The sequence below is a fragment of the Heterocephalus glaber genome, unplaced genomic scaffold, assembly GCF_053883595.1.
Source record: "Heterocephalus glaber isolate CG9 unplaced genomic scaffold, H.glaber_assembly_v1.0 deba00001687, whole genome shotgun sequence".
NCBI lineage: Eukaryota > Metazoa > Chordata > Mammalia > Rodentia > Bathyergidae > Heterocephalus > Heterocephalus glaber.
This window is the reverse complement of record NW_028258412.1, coordinates 21,449,321-21,472,156: the sequence shown is the minus strand read 5'-3', so window position 1 is coordinate 21,472,156 and position 22,836 is coordinate 21,449,321. Positions and strand designations below refer to the sequence as shown.

General features: G+C 39.7%; 1 protein-coding gene across 5 annotated transcripts in view; it reads left to right on the top strand.

Moving 5' to 3' along the window:
- The window catches only part of Ift81 (intraflagellar transport 81), a 79,665-nt gene that overhangs the window by 6,666 nt on the left and 50,163 nt on the right, over window positions 1–22,836 (top strand). For 2 of the 5 annotated variants that reach the window (XM_087198504.1, XM_004843829.4), the window contains exons 1-8: window positions 6,053–6,158; window positions 8,567–8,782; window positions 9,407–9,510; window positions 10,392–10,572; window positions 13,297–13,386; window positions 17,112–17,177; window positions 17,490–17,600; window positions 18,892–18,976. In XM_087198504.1, coding sequence (XP_087054630.1) covers window positions 8,639–8,782; window positions 9,407–9,510; window positions 10,392–10,572; window positions 13,297–13,386; window positions 17,112–17,177; window positions 17,490–17,600; window positions 18,892–18,976 — 781 coding nt within the window. In that variant the 5' untranslated portion in view covers window positions 6,053–6,158; window positions 8,567–8,638. Of the gene's footprint in view, window positions 1–6,052; window positions 6,159–6,649; window positions 6,765–8,566; window positions 8,783–9,406; window positions 9,511–10,391; window positions 10,573–13,296; window positions 13,387–17,111; window positions 17,178–17,489; window positions 17,601–18,891; window positions 18,977–22,836 lie in introns of those variants that run through there. The other 3 variants (XM_004843830.4, XM_087198503.1, XM_087198502.1) reach the window with 3 other exon arrangements.

Sequence of the window (22,836 nt, the reverse complement as noted above, 5' to 3'; positions counted from 1 at the left end):
CACAACAGGCTGAGGGCTGCCAAGGCCCTGGGCACTTCTGCAGTCATCAAGCTTCAGGGCCCCACTCAGTGCCCACCCTGGTGACTGCTTGGTCACCCATCATCCCAGGCTCTGGGTCCTTCCAGGTCCAGTGATGCTGATGCTTCCAGTCCAGGCGTGGGACAAGGAAAGCCTCGGGCAGACTGGAAGCCCTTGGCCTGGTGTGGGACGATTCTGCCTTCTCAGGGGCTGCTTGGGTTTCATTATCCTGCATCCCTTTCCTGGGCTGCTTCTTACCATCTCTTCTCTATACTCTCTGGTTTGGTTTGATTTTTTGTGGCACTGGGGATTGAATCCAGGACCTTTGCTTTGCAGAAAGTTACATCCCCAGCCTTTTTTTGATACTGGGGATTGATCTCGGGACCTTGCGCTTGCGAGGCAGGTGGCAGCACCACTGAGCTAAATCCTTGGATCTCCCCAGCCCTTTTAAAATTTTTTTTTGGTACCGGGGATCGAACTCGGGTCTTTGTGCTTGTGCAGCAGGAGGAGAAACCACTTAGCTAAATCCCTGGCCCACTTTTTAAAATTTTTAATTTTAAGACAGGGTCTTGATAAGTCGACTAACTCCCCCAAGGCAATGGAGATTGTTTCAAGAAGGGAAACAAGGCGTGCACACACGTATCACCATTCAAGTAAATTCTGACAGGTCTGTGAAGTATTTACAAAAGCACCTGATAGATGATTTGGGCCCAGTGAGAAGGTTGGGTGCATCCTGAATTTCAATCCACACAGATAACCAAAGAGTCAGTATGAGCCGCATATTATTTTCCTGGTCTATATTGCCCATTAATCTCATTTCTATTCTTTGAAAACCATAGTTCATTTGTAAGTACAAACGCTATTTAAAAAAAAACACTATTTCACAAAAATGCAGTACCAGGTATGCATTTGATAAGTCCTCTGGAATGTCATCTGTTTAGTCGAATGCTTCACATATTATTTATCTTTTTACCTTTTAAGAAAGCACATTCTGCTACCAAACATATCCACAAGATTATACTGCCAGATCAGAGACAACTTGGGATATCTGCAAACCTCGATTTGGGTTTCCACTCACATTTAATCTCTTTCCTCTCCAAGTAACCTAGATGGCAGGGGCATTAAATGACAACTAATGGATAGCAAAATAACCCACTTCCAAATTGGTTCCTGTGCCTGGGTCATTTTTCCCTGTCTTAAAAGAACGAGATAACGTGGGCAGTGCATGGAGTCGGCCCAGATGGGACAGACGTGAGGACTGGCATCTGCTGAACACTCGTGCTGGATCCAGAAATATCTCAGAGTCGGGATGAAAGGTCTAAATTTAATATCAAAACCAGAAAATTGGCTTGGCTTCCCTGTCCTCCACACAGGAAAGTTCTTGTTTGGAAGTTCTGGGATGAGAAGGTGCTGGAGGCAGTGTTCATGGCACCCTCAGGTTTCCATGGAGATGGGGGGGGGATCTGCTGTAATCCTGGGACCTCACTTGGCCCGTGATGGAGGCCTGCATGAGGACTGAAGTGTGCTGGAGGGAAACCAAGGAGGTTCTCTCTGATACAGATTCTTCCCACTATCAGTAGGCACGCATTTCTTCATTTTCTGGTTTTCCTGATGTGGCCTTCAAGGTGTAACAGCCTTCCCGGAGCAAGGTCTGGGACACTTGTTCTTACTACCTAGCACCTCTTCCTCTGGTAACAAATGTGGCCTTCCTCTTGGAGAGTCGCCCTCATTCAGTTTACTACTATGGCCATCAGTCATAGTGACTGATTCAAGAATAGTCTGATGCTCTTTGGGCCAATGAGAGTTGGGCCTGGAATTTGCTGAAGTGATTGGAGAAAAGCTTCTACTAAAAATAAATAAATAAATAAATAAATAAAAGCTTCTACTTTCATAGGTTGCTAAGCTGGCAGAATGTAACCCCATTGTTCAGCCCCATAGTTGTACATTGTACAACCCCATTGTTGTAACCCCATAGCAGCTCCATTAAGAGGAAAGGAGGTACTAGAGACAGAGATGGGGGTGAAGGAATATTCTGTTGACATCACTGAGCTCCAGGATCAAGCCTTACCTGAAGGCAGTAATATCACCAGGTTTCACAATTACACAAAATAATAACAGCTCATCTTATTTTTTATCTTGGGTTAAACCTGGTCTTGAAAAATCTCTTTTACCAGGAGTTATTTTTTTACTCTCTGAATAACCAGAGCAGAGGTTCACACAGTATCAATACAGTTAATGAAGGAGCTTGGGAAGAACAGCTTCCAGCCTTGCCACCCCCACCCCCCACCACGGCCTCCTCACCCTCTCTACCACGGGAAGACGGTGAATGCTTCAAGCCCGTTCCACATAAACAGCATCTTCTTGCCATTTCTGTAGAGAAACAAATTCTAGTGTTTCGGTAGCAAGGGATAAGTAGGCTTCAATGGCAGGTTTGTTATTACAACCACCAAAACTGCTCAAGAATCCACATCTTGGGGCCTGTAGTCTGTAGCCACAGGCACCCAGGAAGCCAAAAACTAGCAAGAATTGGAGGAGAGACAAACTCTGAGAGTGAAGCCCCCTACCCAACACACACGTGTGCGCGCGCGCACACACACACACACACACACACTATGATGCACCCTGTTTAGCATCCCAGCAGGATCCATGCTTTTAAGATGGAGGCTAGACGGGGCCGCTCACCGACACGGTCAGTAGAATCTTTGTCCATAGGAGGAGCAGGTCTGTACATGAATGTTCATAACAGCACACTACACCACGGATAAGCCTTAAAAATGTTATGCCAAGTGAAAGAAGCCTGGCACAAAAGATCACATGTTTTATTTCAATATGGTTTTGGTTTTTTGAGACAAGGTATAACTTTTAGTCCATGCTGTCACCATATAGCCCAGGTTGGCCTCAAACCTGTATCTTCCTGCCTCAGTCTTCCAAGTGGTGGAATTTTTAGTGTGTACTACCACACCCAACTGCTACATGTTTTATGATTCTGTTTATATAAAATGTCCAGAACAGGCAAATCCATAGAGACAGAAAGCAAATTAGTGGTTACCGGAGGCAATAAAAAAAATTAAAAAGCTTGGGGATTAGATAGTGATAATGTTTACTCATCTTTGTAAATATGCTAAAAATCATTGAACTTTTATACACTTAATGGGGTGAATTATATCTCAATAAAGCTGCTAAAAAGGAGAGAGTGGAGTGGAAGCTGGGTGCTTTTGGCTGTTGTCACATAGAGCTAGACCTTTCCTCCAACTATTAAAAATGTCAGCCAGGCATGGTGGCACATGCCTGAATCCCAGCACTTGGGAGGCTGAGGCAGGAGGATTGCTATGAGTTTGAGGCCAGCATGAACTACCTAGAGAGACCCTGTTTCAAACAAATAAACAAACAATAAATATTAAATACAGTTAATCCAAAAGGCACCATGGGGTGCTTACACAGAAGACTTAACATAGCATCTAAGGAACAGAGTGATCCGAGATGAAACCAGGAATGCCCCTCCTCCATTGTGAAATTATTGCTGAGAATTTCCTCACAGAACTCTCAGTGAATCCATCCAGGGTTTTACCTTCAAGGAATCACGGGATTGTAGCGAGTCTTCCTTTGGCCTGTGTCTGGGTACTAGAGACAGGAAGAGGCCCAGTCTGTCTGCCTGTCTGTCTCTGTCCCAAGTTAGGATATGAAATTGTCAACACAGGGACCCCAAAAAGCATGCTGACCGTCCTCACATTCTCCCCTGGGTTCCACAGCAACCGTATTAAGCACAAAATCTAATCCAGTTTGGATGCAAAGAGTGGATTCCTTTGCTTACTGGAATTTATGCAGGATAGCAGGCTCCTAACTGCCAAGTGCAGTGTACACAAATCAGCAGCAGCAGGCAGAGGAGGAACTGAAACAACCTGGGAAGCATGGTATCTTTCTATGGCCTTTATCTGTAAACTGCATAGAAGGAGCCAATCTAACCATCTCATTGAAAGAAAGAAAATCAAAGAAGGTAAAAGGTCTTCATTGTTTCCCAACATTAGGCACTGGCCTGACTGCTTCACCTGTATCAACTCACCACATCCTCCCGGCAACTTGGTTGAGGAAAGTGTCTTTGCAGCCACATTTCACAGAGGAGAAAGCTCAGAGCCATGGAGAAAGCTCAGAGCCATGGAGAAAGCTCCGCAGGCCGCCTTGGCAGACCTAGGATTCAATACTGGGAGGCCAGGAGGTTTTCTAAAACCATCAATGGGATCAACTCATCACACAGTTCCTGTACAATCTGGTATTGTTTCTCCCAGATTATTTTAATTAATTTTTCAAGTATTTAACTGTTGATTTCCCCACCTGATTGTGAGCATCAATGAGCTGGAAAGAGTTTCAGTTTCTCTTTAACTGGCCAGGGTATAGCAGCCTGCAACTGGACCTATCTTGGAATGTACTGTTCACTCTGCCTCCAACATTCCTTTTTCCTCTTTGATTAATTTGTCAATCCTTACACATCACTGTATCTGATGCATGCTTTCCTGGTAGCATGGCTCCTTCACCTCCCCAGATAAACCCAGGGCCCTTTATCTAGGCTTTGTTATCTTTAGATCCTTTTATTATACCTTTTATCTCAGTCCTGGCCCTTTTTAGTCATCTTACAGTACTGGACAATGGTTGCATAAGAGCAGGAGCCAGGTTAAGTCCCGCCCTCCACTGCAATCCCAGCAGCCATCACGGTTCCAGGCCAATAAGAAATGCCTAATAGCTGAGCACAGTGGTGCACACCTGTAATCCTAGCACTCGAGGGGCTGAGGCAGGAGGGTTGTTGCAAATTTGAGGCCAGCTTAGGCTACATATCAAGGCCAACCTGAACTACATAGTAAGACCCTGTCTCAAAATACCAACCAGGGCCAGGGATTTAGGTCAGTGGTTCTGCTGCTTGCCTCGTAAGCATAAGGTCCGGAGTTCCATCCCTGGGACCCCCCCCGCCCCCCCCAAAAACCAAACCAGGGGCTGGGAATTTAGCTCAGTGATGCTGGGCCTGCCTTGCAAGCACAGGATCCTGAGTTCAATTCCCTGGTACCAAAGAAAAACAAACAACCAAGCCAAAATAAACAAAAAAGAAATACTTAGTATTACAATTCATTATTTTTGGGTCGTTGTAACTCTGATGATATTATCTGTAGCTGGTTTCCCCTAAGATGTTGGAGCAGTCAACTCTCTTTTCAGGGTCAGAGGAATATGTTTTGTTTTTCTTTTCATTGCCAATTGATATCACCAAAGTACAATGATCTCCAGTGTAATAAGGAAAAGGCTCAATATACCATTCTCCAACTAAAGCCTCCTCCAAACCAGCCAGTGCAATTTTGGGGTCTCTGTTCCAGTAACTTCCAAACCTCTTCAGTGATGTGGAAACAAAGGAATCCCTGGAAACTGTCCAGGGTGTGACCTCTATGAAGACAAGATGACTTTCTATGTTTCTCTGTATGCCCAAAGATAGCCTCTCCATAGGCCAAGTGGAGCTTTAAGTCATTTACTTTTTTTTTTTCTTTTCTTGCTCTCAGCACATTAAAAAAAATTACTGGATTGAAAAAAATTAATTCCCACTCCAGGCAACGTGGCCCAATAATGTGACACAGAAGCTGAAATCTCGATGATGAATGTGTCTCCTTTTATCCTGCCAGACTCTCTCCAACTGTTCCTATGCATAACCTAGTTTGGAGATACTTATATCAAAAACCTAAATTTGAAGCCTGGCCCGAACACTTCCTCATCCCAAACCCCAGGGGCCCTGTTTTAAACAAAGAAGTCATTGCCTATGTCTGGTGAATGAATGAATGAATGAAATAGCAAACACATTTAGGACAGGTTAATCATGTAGAGTATTTCTTAAACTGCAACTGCTGGACAGATGTTCCAGAAGGTAACTGTTTCGCATTTAAATCAGGGGTCACAGCTCCAAAGGCTATCTGACAGGGCCTCAGAACCTGGGAAACCACTGTGCGAATGGGCAGAGCCCCGTTCAGGGCTCCGCCCCCAGCGCGACCCCAACTGACGGAAGTGACGTATGACCGCAGCCTAGCAACGAAGGAGCTGTCTCCAGCATCAAGTTAGAGCGCGGGTGCCTCCTGGGTGGGGGTGGGGAAGTGATTTCGTGAGGAGAATTTGAGGTAACCTCGCCAACTCGCGGTCGGAAACTCCCTCAGACCCTGAAACAGGAGCGAACTCCCGCCCCCTTACGGCCCCGAGCTGCACGAGGCGGGGGCGTAGCGGTTGAGGCCCCCATCCAGGGTCTGGTCGCTGCTGGGCCAGGCCGGGATGCGGGGATGTGGGCCGGGCCGGCCCACCATGGGATGGGCGGTTGGGAGCCCGGAGCAGCCCCCCGCCAGGGGCCTGTTTGGTGCTGAGGTCCCCCTCCCCCACCCCGGGCTCGGGACTCTATTTCTGGAACTCCCAGGAGGCTGCGGGTCAGCTCTAGTGCCAGCCTGGGACCAGGGCAGCGTCGGTGCTGGCCCGAGTTGTGCCAGATAAGACGCACGTCCTGGTTTTAATTCTTACCCCGCCCCTCGGGTGTTCATGTGGGCGAATGCTTGTGCCTGAGCGTGGCCACGGTGCGCTGCGAGAGGAAGAGTAATTGCTTTTGCTAATTTTGGAGCGGGGGAGCCCGCTGGGCATGGGCAGCCTACCTGTGTAGAGCATCCTGGTCCTCAGCGGGGCCCATTGCAAAGCTGCTGGGCGACCAGGGGTGGGGGAAACCCAGCTGATTTCTTTTCCTGGTAACGCTTTATTCGTGGATCTAGATGTTTTTGAGGGTTTTTTTTTTTTGGTTAGGTTTAGAGGGAGGGGGAAATAGATCGATAATTTCTGAATCATTTAAAATTAAATATATACATGTGTGAAGGTTATGATGTGAGACTTTTCCTTCAAATGCTTTTAATAGTGGAAAACTTGCACCTCCAATGTGCATTTTTAAAATACTTGTATAAAGCTTTTCCTTTTACAGCTTAAAGGAAACCTCAGCTTTGTAAACCAGAGTGGTTATCCTATCCTCTTTTGACTTACCTTTTTACAATTTTAATTACTTATTCATAATTTTATCATCGTTATAGAGAAATGATAGTACCTCTACATTTTGATGTTTTCTAATACCCAGTTCCACCCACCCATTTAAAAAAAAATACATTTTGAAGCAAGATGTTTGTCACTCGAGCTTGTCATGAGTAAAATAACATCTATCCATTTCGTGGTTTTCACCATTGGGCATCGAAATAACTTTTTCGTTGTTGTTTTTTTTTTTTTTGGTACCACGGATTGAACTCAGGTCCTCGTGCTTGCACAGTAGGCGGTGAAACCACTGAGCTAAATTCCAGGCCCTGAAATAGCTTTTTCTTTCCTTTCCTTCTCCTTCTCCTCCTTCTCGCTTTCTTTTTTTTTTTTGCAGTTCATTTTTTAATTGCTGAAGTTAAAGCTATTTACCATGGTAAACCTGTTTCAAGAGTTAAGAAATCAGGTGTTCAGTTTTTTTAAACAGGATCTTTCTTACTACCGGAGCCTGATTTCCTTTAGACTAAAGCTTCCATTCTTTTCTGGCCTTAGGCCTGCAAACGAATTCAGTTAGTTTAGTGGAAAAAGTCACTGCTTTAGACCCTTCGTGGACCCTGAGGGCCCCTTGCTTATGAGGAACTTGAATTTTTGGTGAGCAGGGCTTGAAAGATGGTTGAGATTTGCTCTTTCCGGGGGGGAGTGGGGGATAAGGAGAGAAGTCATTCTAGAAGAAAAAAATAGCATTAATTGAAGGGAGTGGTGATTATTTCAGTGGGCTGAAGTTTGAAAGGGTGAAAGGTGACCATTTGGAAATAAAGATGAGAAAGTTTGAGGTAGATTATAAAAGTGTGACAATCCAAGAAAGTCGTACTTTATTTTGTATGCGATGAGAAGATTACAAATGATTTGAAATGGGGAGAGGTGTAGACCAGAAAACTGAAAACTCGCAAAAGGAAGTGAAGGCCTAAATTATTCAGGGTGGCAGAATCGCTGCCTGCCAGGCTACATTGGTAACAAACTGAACAGTGCTTGGTGAAAACCAAAACAGCACACGAGTGCATACTCAAAAGTGTGCAGTCTCTACCCAGCTTCAGTTGTTGGGGCCAAGCACGAATGTGGGCCCAGGGTTGCCAGGTCTGATTTTCAAGAGAAATCAGATATCTAGATTTTATTATAAAAATTTTCAGTGTTTCAAATGTGAGCCGTTAATTAGAAATCAAAGAAAGTAAATCATGTCTCCAGTCAAATGTTTAACCCCTGGATAAAAATTGTGGAGCTACATTAGAGAGATATTAAAGTAGGTAGGATTTATTATTCATTTCTCTGTCAATTCAGGTGTTTGCTGTTACATTTGAGGCACATACGAAAACATTTGATGTTTAATTCGAATAGCATATACTGCAGCTTTTATAATAATATCTTCATACTCTGATTTCTTTCAACAAAATAGCCTTTTTCATAGCATTTTATATGCCGTGCAGAATTACACCTTTCATGCCTATTTCTTACGAACTTAATTCTGATTTTTCCCCAGTACTTTTGCTACCAGTATTGAGGAATTTTCTTAAAATTTATATTCTCCAGTTTTAAGTTATAAAACCTAATTATGAGTGATCAAATCAAATTCATTGTGGATAATCTCAATAAGGAGCCTTTTAAGAAGAACTATAATTTAATCACCTTTGATTCCCTGGAACCGATGCAACTATTACAAGTTCTTAATGATGTTCTGGCTGAGATTGACCCAAAGGTAAGAGTTTTCTCTTTGTAAATAAGAACGTAGCAGGGGTTGGGGATTTAGCTTAGTGGGCACCTCACCTGCAAGCGCAAGGTCCTGAGTTCAATCCCCAGTACCAAAAATAAATAAGTTAAAAAAAAAAAAAAAGGTAGCAGGACAGCTAGTTTCTGCTTTTAAATAGGTGTGTATCTTTTGGAAATTACTTAATGTCTCCGGGCCTTATTTTCCGTGCCTGTAAAATAATAGTAAATGATCTTTAAGGTTTCTCTACTAACTCAAAAACTTAAGTTACCAACTTGTACCTTATTTACAAATTACTTCTCTACTTCCAGACATAAAATTGGTCCTGTAATGAAAGTGCTTTTACAAAAGGTTTTATTGTATTGCAAGTTAGCTCATGTCTCTCATACACTGGATTTTCCAGCTGGAGACTTTTTAAGGTTAACATTCTTAATATGAATCCTGATCAGACTTGTGTGCTCCCTCACTTGGAATCTAGGGGCCACCATACTTAATCTGTTTTATGAAAAGACCATTGTGCCTGCTATGTCCTCGCAACACAATTTTGTCAGTTTCAATATTGTTCTTTGTTAGACATACAACAATGACATATTTTTCAATTTCTTTATTTGTTAGCAAGTTGTTGATATCAGAGAGGAGATGCCAGAACAGACAGCCAAACGGATGTTGAGCCTTCTTGGTATCCTTAAATACAAACCTCCAGGAAATGCCACAGACATGTAAGAATCTACTCACGTATTGCCTTCTTAAAAGCATGCATAGCTGGATGTGGTGGTGAATACCTAGAAACCCAGCTACTGTACTTGGGAGGCTGAGGCAGGAGGATTGCAAGTTTGAGGCTAGCTTGAGCAACTTAGCACAACTCTGCCTCAAAGGAAAAAATGAAAAAGGCCTGGGGAATGTAGCTTAGCCCTTCTTGGGTTCAATCCCTAGTATCACAAAAAACAATAACAAGAAAAGCATGTTTGGGTGGCCAACCTTCATATACTATAATCAGTCTTTTTAGGCAATACTTAGACTCCTCAATTTGGTGGCCTCAGTATATTGATGAATTTCAAAATAGTCTCAAGCCAGGTATGGTGGCACACACTTTAATTTCAGGAGGCTGAGGCAGGAGGATTGCTGGGAGTTAGAGCAGCCTGGGCTACATAGTAAGTTCAAGACCAGCCTAGACTATAGTGAGAAAACTCAGAAAAACAAAAACAGAGAAAATGAAATAGTCTTAAATCTTACTGCTTTGACATGCAGCAGTCTTAAGTGGGCCAATTCTTTCCTCTAACAAAAAAAGTTAAATACTATTTTATCATATATCTGTCATACTAGATAGAAACAATTTAAACACTGCCCAATTAAGTATTAAGGCTGACTATGCCAATTAATGGTTTCAGTGTAACTTTCTTGAATACCACAGTGATATATCGAAGGCCTGATTTTTCTAATTTTCTAACTAATGTAAGATTGACTTAAGACTAGCCTTAGGTTTATCTTTTAAAATTGATTTTGGGAAGCAATCAGGACATTGTAAATCATAAAGACTCTTTTCCAGTTTTACTGATCAGCGTGCGTGTGCATATGTGTGTGTGTGTGTTTCTTTTTTTAGGAGTACCTTCCGTCAAGGTTTGGTGATTGGAAGTAAACCTGTAGTTTACCCAGTGCTTCACTGGCTTCTTCAAAGGACTAATGAGCTGAAGAAAAGAGCGTATTTAGCTCGTTTTTTAATAAAACTTGAGGTACCAAGTGAGTTTCTTCAGGATGAAATTGTGGCTGACACCAATAAACAGGTACACCATATATAAGTGGCATTTTGAAACTACCTATAATGGATTTCAAGGTGAACATATTCAAATACAGTTTCACCTCTTCTTAATTGCTATATCTAGTTCCAGGTGACCCCAGAAAGTAAAACAGTTTCAGCTCATGGCCAACTGTATCATATCTTCAAATAATGACTATAGCACACAAATACCACTTAGTGACAAGGAGTATGTGGCTAGGAATAAAAAATCTGAAATTAAGGCTTTGGAATACCTATTTATTTAATTTGAGACAAGGTCTTGCTTTGTAGTTCAGGCTGGTCTTGAGCTCACTGTGTAGCTCAGGCCTGCCTTGAGCTCACAGCGATCCTCCTGCCTCAGCCTCCTAAGTGCTGGGATTACAGGCATGCACCCCCATGCCTGGCTTAGAATACATTTTTGCTTAACAGTTGTGGGTAGGCAAGATCCTGGGCTTGAGGCTGCAGAACACTTTGCTGATCAGTAAGCTAACTCTGGTTTGACATCCAAGTTGGAGAGAAATCGTCTGCCATATGTAAAACAGTACTATCCCAGGCCAGTTGGAACCTGTGAGCCCTGCAAGGAAGTGGGCAAAGAAAGCAGGTGTGCAGCCTCAAATGGGATAGAAATAAGTCTGGGAGTTTGAAGTCTCAGTGCATTTTTCTCACCAGAGTTTTACAGAAACATTGGGTTTTGACCTAAACTCTTAAAACTCTTGACTGCTGAGCATTCTGGCTTGTCTCACTTCTGGTCCTGGAGTCCCAAGGCACATTGCTGGTCATAGACTGCAGAGAGAAACCAGGGTTAGATTTTTTTTTTTGGTACCAAGGATCGAACTTGGGTCCTTGCACGTGTGCAGCAGGCAGCGAAACCACTGAGGTAAATCCCCGGCCCCCAGGCTTAGATTTTAAAGAACTGATTTTTTTTTTTTTTTTTTTAAGTGTCTCTGGCTAATCTGCAGTATTGTTTTTGGTTTTTTTCCGTACTGGGGATCAAACTTGGGTCCTTGTGCTTGTGCAGCAGGCGGCGAAACCACTGAGCTAAATCCCCAGCCCATCTCTGGCTAATCTTTTGTACTTTATTTCATAGCTCTTATACTCATTTGTATCAGTTTGTTGTGAATTTTTGTTCTGTTTTTTTGAGACAAGGTCTCATTATATAGTTGAGGCTGGCCTTTAACTTACTGTGTAGCCCAGGGTGGCCTTCAACTCATGGTGATCCTCCTGCTTCAGCCTCCTGAGTGCATTGAGTACAGTACTGTTAATTGTTAATCTGTCTGGAAGGTCTGTGGAGATGAGTATCAGGTATTATCTCTGTTTGTTTTCCTCCATAATTTTGTATAGTTGCTTTTATATATTAGTTGTACAGTATTTGAATTGAATCAAAACAATTCGCTGAATGTTTTTATCCATATATTTTGTTCTTTGGGTAGATCTAGCAGTCACTCAAACTCCATATTGATTTCTTGAGACAATGCTTATGCAAATAATTATGGTAGATGTCACAGTAGATGTCATAGGAGAAGTACCACAGAATGAGACCACCCTGACTCTATTTTTTTTTTTTTGGGTAATGGGAATCGAACTAGGGACCTTGTGCTTGTGAGGAAGGCAGTGGAACCACTGAGCTAAATCCCCGGCCCTCCTAACTCTATTTTTGAAGATTTTATATAATATAGGAAAGAAAAAAGGATAAATATGAAATATTTTCTCTCCACCATTAGTGAATTTAATAAAAATTAATTCCTATAGGGCCGGGGATTTAGCTCAGTGGTTTTGCCGCCTGCTGCGCAAGTGCAAGGACCCGAGTTCGATCCCTGGTACCAAAAAAAAAAAAAATTAATTCCTTTAGAGGAAGTTTATAGTTTTTACTGAATCTGCTTAGCTAATTAATGAAAGGACTAGTGGTAGTAAAGATATGTTTTTGGAGCATATCTGAGGTGTATTACATATTGATTGACTTACACATTTAGCCATTTCATAAAGATGCTAATATAGATTATGTTTCTGAATGAAGGGTTTTAGAATAATTTGTAGATATGTAGGAAATAAATGATTTTTTTTGTGTGTGGTGCTTGGGATCGAACCAGGATCTCATGCATATTAGGCATGTACTCAACCACTGAGCTACATTCCAGCCCAAAAGGACTGTTCTGAAAAAAAATAGTAACAGGTGTGATTTCTTCCATTCACTAGGTGACTATTGGAAGTTTATATGGATTATACACTGTGCTAGGCTCCAGGATACACAGGCATATGCAGTGCATATGATTCTTAGCTCTTGGATCTCAGTGTCTAATGGAGGGAGACACAAGTAGCTACCCTGGTAGGTACAGGCCCAGAAAAGGCTTCTCTGAGAATAGTGGTGTCTGTGCTGAGATCGGTAGGGTGAGCTGGAGACACCCAGGTGAAGGAGTGGAAGTCATGGAGTGTAATGGGAGGGGATAGGATATGGAAGCTAGAGGTAAGAGCATGCAGTGTGCTAGGGACTAAAGGACGATTGACACAGCCGAGTGTAGTGTGAGGTGGGAATGAAGCCGGAAGTGAAACGAGAATATTTACTAGCCACATTGTACAGATCTACATTTTTGTGTTCGTATGAAAGTTTAAGGGTGTGTTTTTAATGCTGTTCTTACAGTTATTTAAGTAATTACTGTAAAGTTAATAAATAACCTGGTTAAGAAAACTGTATAGTCTAGTCACTAGTTTATAATTTATTAACTTATTCTTTTAGTATGAAGAATTGATGGAAGTCTTTAAAACTTTGCATAAAGAATGTGAACAACTCAAGACATCCGGATTTTCTACAGCAGAAATAAGAAGGGTAAAGAATAGAAAACAGTAATTTTGGACTTGAATAATGATGGGTTTAGCATTTTGGTTTTGAGTTAATTCAGAATGAGTTTAATACTGTGTGAAGACTGGTGATAGCAAATGGCAGATTTTTTTTGTAAGATCTTGGTAGTTCTTTATTGAAGAAATTAGTGAGGCCAGTGAAAATTTACAGTGAGTTCTATACAGAGCACTAGCAGAGATTGAAAAAGATTACATTTTGAGTCTTTATCTGATATATGTATATATGGGGTTTTTTTTGTTTTTTTGTTTTGTTTTTGGTACCACGGATCAAACTCGGGTCCTTGCGCTTGCGCAGCAGGCAGCGAAACCACTGAGCTAAATCCCCGGCCTATATGTATGTGTATATATATATGATATAGAAAATACAGAAAACAAAAAAATCATTGTATTTGGAATCACATTATATACAATTATATATATTACTTTTAAATTACTACTCTTTTTTGGGTAATGGAAATTGAACTCAGGACCTTGTGCTTGCCAGGCAGGCACAGTGCTGCTGAGCTAATCCCTGGCCCTTTGAATTACTACTTTTAAAAATATATTCTCATTGTTATCTTTGTATAAAAATTATTTTAATCACCAAATTATATTCCATAGTATGGATACAAGGTGTGATTGAAAACTATGGTAAATATTTATATATTTTTAAAAACTATTCTAGTGAAAGAAACATTGTCACTATTCTCTCTCAAAATGCTCCCTCTTGCTTCAAACACACTTCTCCTGTCACTCTTGGCATTTTCCGAAGCAGTTCTGGAAGTCTTTTTTTGTGTCCTTAGTTATACATCAAGGCTCCCTGAATGTCCTGAGTCAACTCAAAACATTTACCTTTTATGGTCATTTTGACTTTGAGGATGAACCATCAGTCACATGGTGCCAGATCTGGTGAATAAGGTAGATGAAGATGATGGTTTTTTGGGGGGTTTTTTTGGTACCAGGGATTGAACTCGGGACCTTGCACTTGTGAGGCAGGCGGCGAAACCACTGAGCTAAATCCCCAGCCCAAGATGATGTTGTTATAAGCCTGCCTTTCTGCTCAATGGTACTTGGCAACAGCGTTCACTGTGGTTTTTTTTTTTTCTCTTTTTGTTCTGGTTTTCTTTTGAGACAGGGTCTCACCATGTAGCCCAGGCTGGCCTTGAACTCATTTTGTAACCCAAACTGGCCTTGAACTTGTGGCAATCCTCCTGGCTCAGCCTTCTGAGTGCTGGGATTACAGGCATGTGCCAGCTACCAGGTCTAGCTTCACTGTGTTTTTTTTTAATCACACCTCATAAAGGTAGGAAAGAAGATGTCTAGAAATGGTTCAGAAAGTAGCAAGAATGATATAATAAGTCAGTTTGAAGTAAGGGGGAGAATCTTAAGGAAGATTAATGGCAACATGTCTTACTGTAATAAATTTTGAAAATTTAAACATTCACCATATATTTTGATCACACTTGTAGTTCAAACATTTTTCATTTTTTTGTTTTCACTTCATTATTATAGAAAATGCTATGATTATCTTCTACATAAGCTTTAGCATATGTCATTATTTCCTTAGAATAAATTTTTAGAAATATCAATTGCTTATTAAACCACATGAACACTTTTAGGACTTTTGATGCATCTTAATGTTTTCTAGAAAATATTTTTACCAAAAAAGAGTTTTAAAGTTTTACCGGGCATTTAAGTTCTTTCCCCAAATACACACTATATTGACTTACATGGATTTTTGTATTTTTAGAATTCATGAATTATGAATGCCATATTTATATCCTCATTAAATCAGGAACATTAGAAGTTGCTTCCTCAGGGGAGCCTTCCCTCATTCCCTTCATAGGTTAGTTCCCCCAATTCTCTTTTGTTTTATGGTGCTCATTATACTTGCAATTACTTTAATAACAGTCTTACCAAGTACCTTTTAGCAGACAAGGACTGTGTCTGTACCTCTTGTTCGCTGTTAGGTTCCCCATGCCTATCACACACATGGTAGAGTCATGAGTTTGTTGAGTATTAGAAATGAAAGATGAACTCAGATCTAGTAGGGAAGACCAAGAAGTAGATACTTATAACATCGTTTGGAAAAAGAGTGATATCCATTGCCTGCTCCTCCATCATGTTTTGCAAGTAAACAAAGATTATAAATGAACCTAAAGTCTGTATTTTAATTTCATTCACTGTTACCAAAGTATTCTTAAACATATTTTTCATAGTAAATTTTATTTTATTTTGGTTTTTTTGAGACCAGGGTCTCACTATGCAGTTCGTACTGGCCTTATACTCACTGTGTAGCCCAGGCTGGCCTTGAACTCATGGTGGTCTTCCTGCCTCAGCCTCCCGAGTGCTGGGATTACAGGTGTGCACCACCATGCCCAGCTGAGTAAATTTTTAAAAGATGATAAAGGAAGCAATTCACGTAGGAATTCTCCCTATTCGTCCAGAGTAGCTGTCTGTCATCTCTCTTCCTTCTTCCCCATCTTCAAATAAATTGTCTTCTTTCATTTTTGTTAAGATGATCAAACAAGAGGGGCCAGGGATTTAGCTCAGTGGTTTCACCGCCTGCTGCGCAAGCTCAAGGACCCAAGTTCAATCCCTGGTACCCCCCCTCCCCAAAAAAGATAATCAAACAAGAAGTAGAAATTAATTCACTCATAAGCCCATGCTCTAGAGATAACCAACATTTTGGTAAATATATTTAAGTCTTTTTCTTGGTATTTTACTATATTTAAATGCTGTAATTTGCTTTCAAGTAATGTTATGTCATGACTTTTCCTCATGTCATTAAACATTCTTCATAATTTTAAATGACTTTCATTGTATTATGCTGTAGTTTATTTAACAATCCTCAGACATTTAGATTGTTTCAAATTTTAGATATAATTGGCATCAGTAAGAATCCTTATAGGAAAAAAAAAATCCTTGTAGAGAAATCTGTGACTTTTCATGAGTATTTTATTAGTACAAATCCTCCAATATGGAATTACTGGGCTAGAAGGGATGCATATTTATCTTATGACTTCTGAGATTATTCTTGAATACAATGATACCAGTAGTGAGAGTGCCAATTTCCCCAAATTCTGCCAATCTTGACTACTATGTACATTTTACCTTCAGAGTCACTATATTCTTTTTTGTTTTTAGGTTTAGGAAGGATTTTGTTTGTTTGTTTTCATTATAAAATATTATGGAGCTAGTTAAAAGGAAGGTAATTTATTTTGAAAGTCTTATTTTCAGTAGGGAATTGGTTAATTAGAAAACCAGATACAAATTTATGTCTTGAAAACATCATACCCTTAAAAGTAATTTCAATGCAAAATTGGCAGGATATATGGTTTGGAATTTAACAGAGCAGATGGGATGTCAGCAGCTGTTGTTCATGTATTTAGACCTGCACATTTTCCATTATAGAAGATTTTTGAAAAATCATGTGCCCATATTTGGAGTCAGAACACAAATGTGCTGGTTGGCAGCTTTACCTTGTTGCGTTATAACCTGCTTTAGTTGCTTCTCTACATGAACACCAAGCTGCCAAAAAAACTACCCTGCATAATGAACTCTGTAGAAAAAATAGAAATGCCCTTCATCCCAAAGAGGATCTTTATTCCTTACTGCTCTGGTTATAAGTGATGAAAATAGTGGATGCATAATCATATAAAAACCTTATCTGAATCCTACAGACTAAGAATGCTTTTAATATCCTCTTTTTAGGATATCAGTGCAATGGAAGAAGAAAAGGATCAGCTCATTAAGAGAGTTGAACGTTTGAAGAAAAGGGTAAGGCAAGAATTAGTACTGTAGATTTTGGCCCTAAGTCCCAGGGACTGCCAAGACTTAGGAATGCAAATAAAGATTAAGCCAGTCAGGGGTTTCCATCTGAGGATGGACTCAAATAACATTGAGGGAAAGGGAATCTCCCTAGGCAGTAGCCCAACACCTTCAAGGATTTGGAGTCTAGAGCTTCCCTGTCATCTCTAGGGAGTACTGTTTACCACAAGGAAATGAGAAGTGGATGTCTGAGTCACGTGGTGTGCTAATTTCTTTTCTCAAACCTGACAGTAACATGTACTGCTTATTCCTTTACTGTAGGTGGAGACAGTTCCGAATCACCAGCAGATGCTTAAAATAGCAAGGCAACTTCGAGTTGAAAAAGAGAGAGAAGAATGTCTTGCACAACAGAAACAGGAACAAAAGAATCAGGTATGTATACATATAAACTTTGTGTTCTCAGGATAAATAGCTCATTCTGATCATTCAGATGTGAAGAAAAATAATTTTAGAATTATAGAATTTCACATTTCCCTTTGTTAGCATCTTGGAATATTCTTAAGAGTATTCTGTGACACCAACAGCATCCACAACATCTTTTGGGTTTTCTACTCTGTATGCATCTATACACTGTCTTTTGGCTCATGTTCTTCCAGCACTGTCATGTGAAGTGGTGAGATTAACTTCTGATGAAACTTGTAGCCTCTTTAAAGGGGCTCCTTTGATTCTAGGACTTTAAGAACATCCTTTTGTTCCACTGCTCACAGTATGGTCTATAATTTACTCCAGTAACACATCAGCAATCTTAAAAAGGCTCAAAATCACCTACACTCCATGTTTTTAAAACTTTGCCTAAATCATTAGGCTAGAAAGTATTCCTTTCATTTATTAAAAATTTGTCTAGACCCAGCCGTGGTAGTACATGCCTATAATCCCAGCACTCTGGGAGGCTGAGGCAGGAAGATCACAAATTCAAACCCAGCTTGGGCAACTTAGTGAATTAACAAGATCCTGTTCAAAATAAAAATAAAAAATGGGCTGGGTGTGTAGCTCAGTGAAGGCCCTGGGTTCAACCCCAGGAGAAAAAAACCTGAGTAGATTTATATATGAAAAAAATATTTCGAAGTGATTTCATTTCCTACTAAATTGGCAGTTTAGATATTTAGCTCTGTTGCAGCTTCACTTGGCATCATAATAGTACCTGCAGCAGTAAGCTGGTATTTCTTGAGCCTTGAATAGTTATTTAGCATCAGTTTCTGGTTCTGAAACATCACTGTACGAATGTTAACATTTCTTAGGATTAAGAAAACCTTGTTACAACAAGAAAACCCTGATGTATATTTCTTTTTTGGTACCGGGGATCGAACTCGGGTCCTTGGGCTTGCAAGGCAGGCAGCGGTACCACTGAGCTAAATCCCTGGCTTGTGCTGCATATTTCTTTAACAAATATTTTTCATTAATCACCAAATTCAAGAAATTAAAGAAAAAAAAAGTAAAGAAAAAAATTCTGAAAACTTTAAAAAAAAAATTAAGTGCAAGGACCCGAGTTCGATCCCCAGTACCAAAAAAGAAGGTATTGAGAGACTAGTTACATTTTTTATTTAATATAATTTTCTCAGTTATTTCTTTTTTATAAAAATCAGGTGTATTTTCCATTTTTTGCCTATGTGAGTGGTAAGTTTCAATAAATTGAGTAAGTTGTAAGTCTAATTATATTTTAAAGCTATTTCATGCAGTGCAGAGACTGCAAAGAGCACAAAACCAGCTGAAAAACATGCGTCATGCTGCAGCAGATGCAAAGCCTGAAAGTAAGTAGAAAATTTTTATATGATATAGGTGCTTAGAAAATATTAGTCTAAATCAGGATATTCCTTAAAGCAGTTGATTGATGGGAATTAATTACCATCCAGTGATGCTGCAGCATTTTGAAGCACTATTTCATAGGTGGGGAATGGAGCTCTGGTGAAGACATCCGTGGGTATTCAGAGAAATTCCTCCCCAGCGTTTCCCTCAGAGCAGGAAGTAGCGATAGTGACTGCAGGGCAGCTCTCTGCTCTGTGGTCATATGAAGTATTCAGGATGTATATTGTGGAAAAAAACGGGAGATGTTGCTTTAGAGTCAGGGTTATAAAGAAAATAGTAAAATACAGGACCCTTAAAACTGAGTGTTTTTCATAGTTTGTTTTATAGAATTATAGTGCTAACTGATGTGGATGTGTCTGGCTCTGTTCTTACGTAGCCGTACACGAGGATAAATCCATTTGATGGCTCAGGCTACACCAGCAAACCCATCCTAGACATTTTAAAAGTGTTTTTGCTCGTCAGAAGGGAGACCATGCAAACTGAAGAGCAGTACAAAGATATCATTTGTATTGGAGAAATGTTACAATGTAAACATCTAGCTGATAGTTAATCCATCTTTCTGTGGTAATCTGCAAAGTAGTATGTGATAGATAGAATAACCATAATAAAAAAGGTAGACAATTTCAAGTGTTGGAAAGAATGTGGAGAAATTGGAGCCCTCATATATTACTTATGGGAATATTAAATAATGCAGTTGCTTTGGAAAACAGTTTGTGAAACATAGTTACCATATGAACCAACATTTCCGCTCTTAAGTATAAATCCAGGGGAAATTCGAACACATATCCACACAAACACTTGAACATGAATGTTCATAGCAGCATTATTCATAATAGCCAAAAAGTAGAAACAATCCATGTCCTTAAACTGATGAATGGATTAACAAAATGTGGCATATCCACACAGTGAAATATTGTTCTGCCACCAAGAGGAGTGAAGTCCCAGTATACACTTTAGGATGACATGGGTGGACTTGAAAAACATGGCTGTGGGCCAGGGATTTAGCTCAGTGGTTCTGCCCCTGCCTCACAAGCGCAAGGTCCCGAGCTCGATCCCTGGAACCAAAAAAAAAAGGAAAAACATGGCTGAGTGAAGAAACTAGTCACAGAAGATCACATATTGTATAGCCTCATTCAAATAAAATGTCCAAAGAAAGCAAATCCATAGAAATAGAAATCAAATTCTAAATCAAATTGCCTTGGGCTAGGAGGACAGCTGTGTGATGGAGGAGCTGGGGTTAGAAAGTAGTAGCTAAGGAGTTTGGAGACTTTTGGGACTGATAATAATGTTCTAAAATTGATTGTGCTGATTGTTGCACAACTGTGAATATACTAAAAACCACTGAATTGTACACTTTAATTCTTTTTTAAGTTTAGGCTGGCTTTGAACTCACTGTGTAGTCTAGGCTGAATTGAACTCACAGCGATCCTCCTGTCTCAGCCTCCTAGGTGCTAGGATTACAAGCATGTGCCTGAATTGTACACTTAAATGAGTGAGTTTTGTGGTGTGGAAATTACATCTCAATAAAACCGTTAAAAGAGATAAAATAGTATTTTCTTAATTCTAGACATTGATGCTTTTCCTACTCTAATTGTTTTTGCAATTGGAGTATATCTTACATTTTAACATGGTACTTGCAATTTAGTTGATGGTATCTTACAACTGATGATATCTTCAAAAATCAGGGAAATAAGATATGTGTGACTGGTATGTAGGAAACCATGGTACTGCAATGTTCCTTACAAGATGAATGGTTAATGCACGTTAACTTGTAGCTTTCTACATAGTCTCTCATTCACTTCTTGTAAATTCTGATTCAAGCTCTATCTGGAAGTAGTATGCTTTCGGTTGTAGGTATCAATTGACTTTATTAAGTCTTTACTTTTAAGGAGAATGTTAATTTTAACCCACAGAATTTTTTTCTATAATTTTACAATAATATGTATATATCTGTTTAGTTTATATTCTTTGGAATATCAATTCCAGGGTCACTTCACATCTTCACTATAAATAATTCAGATGAATAGTCAAAAGAAATCCATTAAATTACAACTATTGAAAAATTAATACCAGGGCCAGTGATTTAGCTCAGTGGCACTATGCCTGCCTTGCAAGCACAAGGTCCTGAGTTCGATCCCCGGTACTCCAAAAAAAAAAAAAAATTCTGTAAGGAGTTGGGAGTTGAGGCTTAACCCTCAGTAGAAAAAATCTTCTCCACAGGTAAGGGAAGCAAGTAAAAAAAATGGCCAGAAATATATATGAAAATAAAATTTTGTGTGTGTGATATCTGTCTTGTGGATGGAGAGAAAGTAAGGAGCAGGACATTAAGTTCTTGTTTTGATAATGTCTTTCTGGGAAACAAACATCATAAGGATTGTTCTTGGCATCCTAGGAAGAGAGTAAATTAGCAGATGTTTAATTGATCCAGGCATTAAGTTTAATAAGGTTCATCTAGGGCCGGGGATTTGGCTCAGTGGTTTCTCTGCCTGCTGCGCAAGCGCAAGGACCCAAGTTCAATCTCCGGTACCAAAAATAAATAAATAAATAAGGTTCATCTAAATTATTTGTGACAAAAATGGCATATGAAGTTTCTTCCTATTTACTTAAATAACATAAAAATAGTTTTAGTGTGACATTGTAGTTTATGATTTTGTAGAGTTAATAGCCATATTATAAAAGATTCTCTGAAGTTAATATAACTTCAGACACTGCACACATCCATGAGATTGAGAAGCCATTCATTCAGTTATGCAGGATCAGTGAGATGTTTCAGAGGATTTTTATTTTATTTTTATTTTTATTTTTATTTTTATTTTTTTGGTACCAGGGATCGAACTCAGGTCCTTGGCTTGCACAGCAGGCGGCGAAACCACTGAGCTAAATCCCCGGCCCTCAGAGGGTTTTTAATAATAAAATTTGCTGTTATTTTAGTGACTTTATATTTAATTTCTCCAGGATGTTTAAAGATATTTTTTAAAACTCTGCATAGAAACCTAAGACTAGTTTCATAGTCCAAGTTAAATTTTTTAAGAGAACCTAAAATTGATGGAAGCTCTGCATTTGTTTTTTAATAGCTTTGTCAAGGTAAAACTGACATAATAGAGCAACATATTTAAAGCATATACTTGTTAAGTTTTGACATAGGTATTCACTGATGAAACTATCAGCATTTTTTAAAGATCATGAACATATCCATCACCCCCATGCATTTCCTTGTGACACTTTGTAATGTTTCACTCCTGGTTTCTCTTCATCCGCAGAGAACTATAAATCTACTGTCAGTATAGATTAGTTTGTCTTTTTTTTTTTTCTGGTTTTTTGAGGCAGGATTTCATTATGTAGCCCAGGCTGTCCTTGAACTTGCAGCAATCCTCCTGCCTCAACTTCCCAAGTGCTGGGATCACAAGCATGCACCACTACACCAGGCTGGTTTGTATTTCCTAAATTCAAAACATTTTCATGTAGAAAAATAATTTTACATTTAACAAAACATTTCAGGTTTTGATTCCATGGATCTCTGATTACATGAGATATGTTTAAGAACCTGAAGACAGAAAAGCTAACCGTCTAATCGCCAAAGAAGCCAGGATGTATATGTAATTGGAAATTACCTAGGAATGATTGCATGATTATAGTGTGATTCATTAAATGGTTTTCTTTCCTTCCCTTTCTCCAACCCTAGAAAAAGAGAGGAGGAGACATTCAAGGAATGAATGGAAAACTTGCAAATTTCCCATTAATAAATTTTTACATGTTCTGTTAACACAGCAGAACTAAAAATAATTTTAAGGCTTTGGGCCAGATT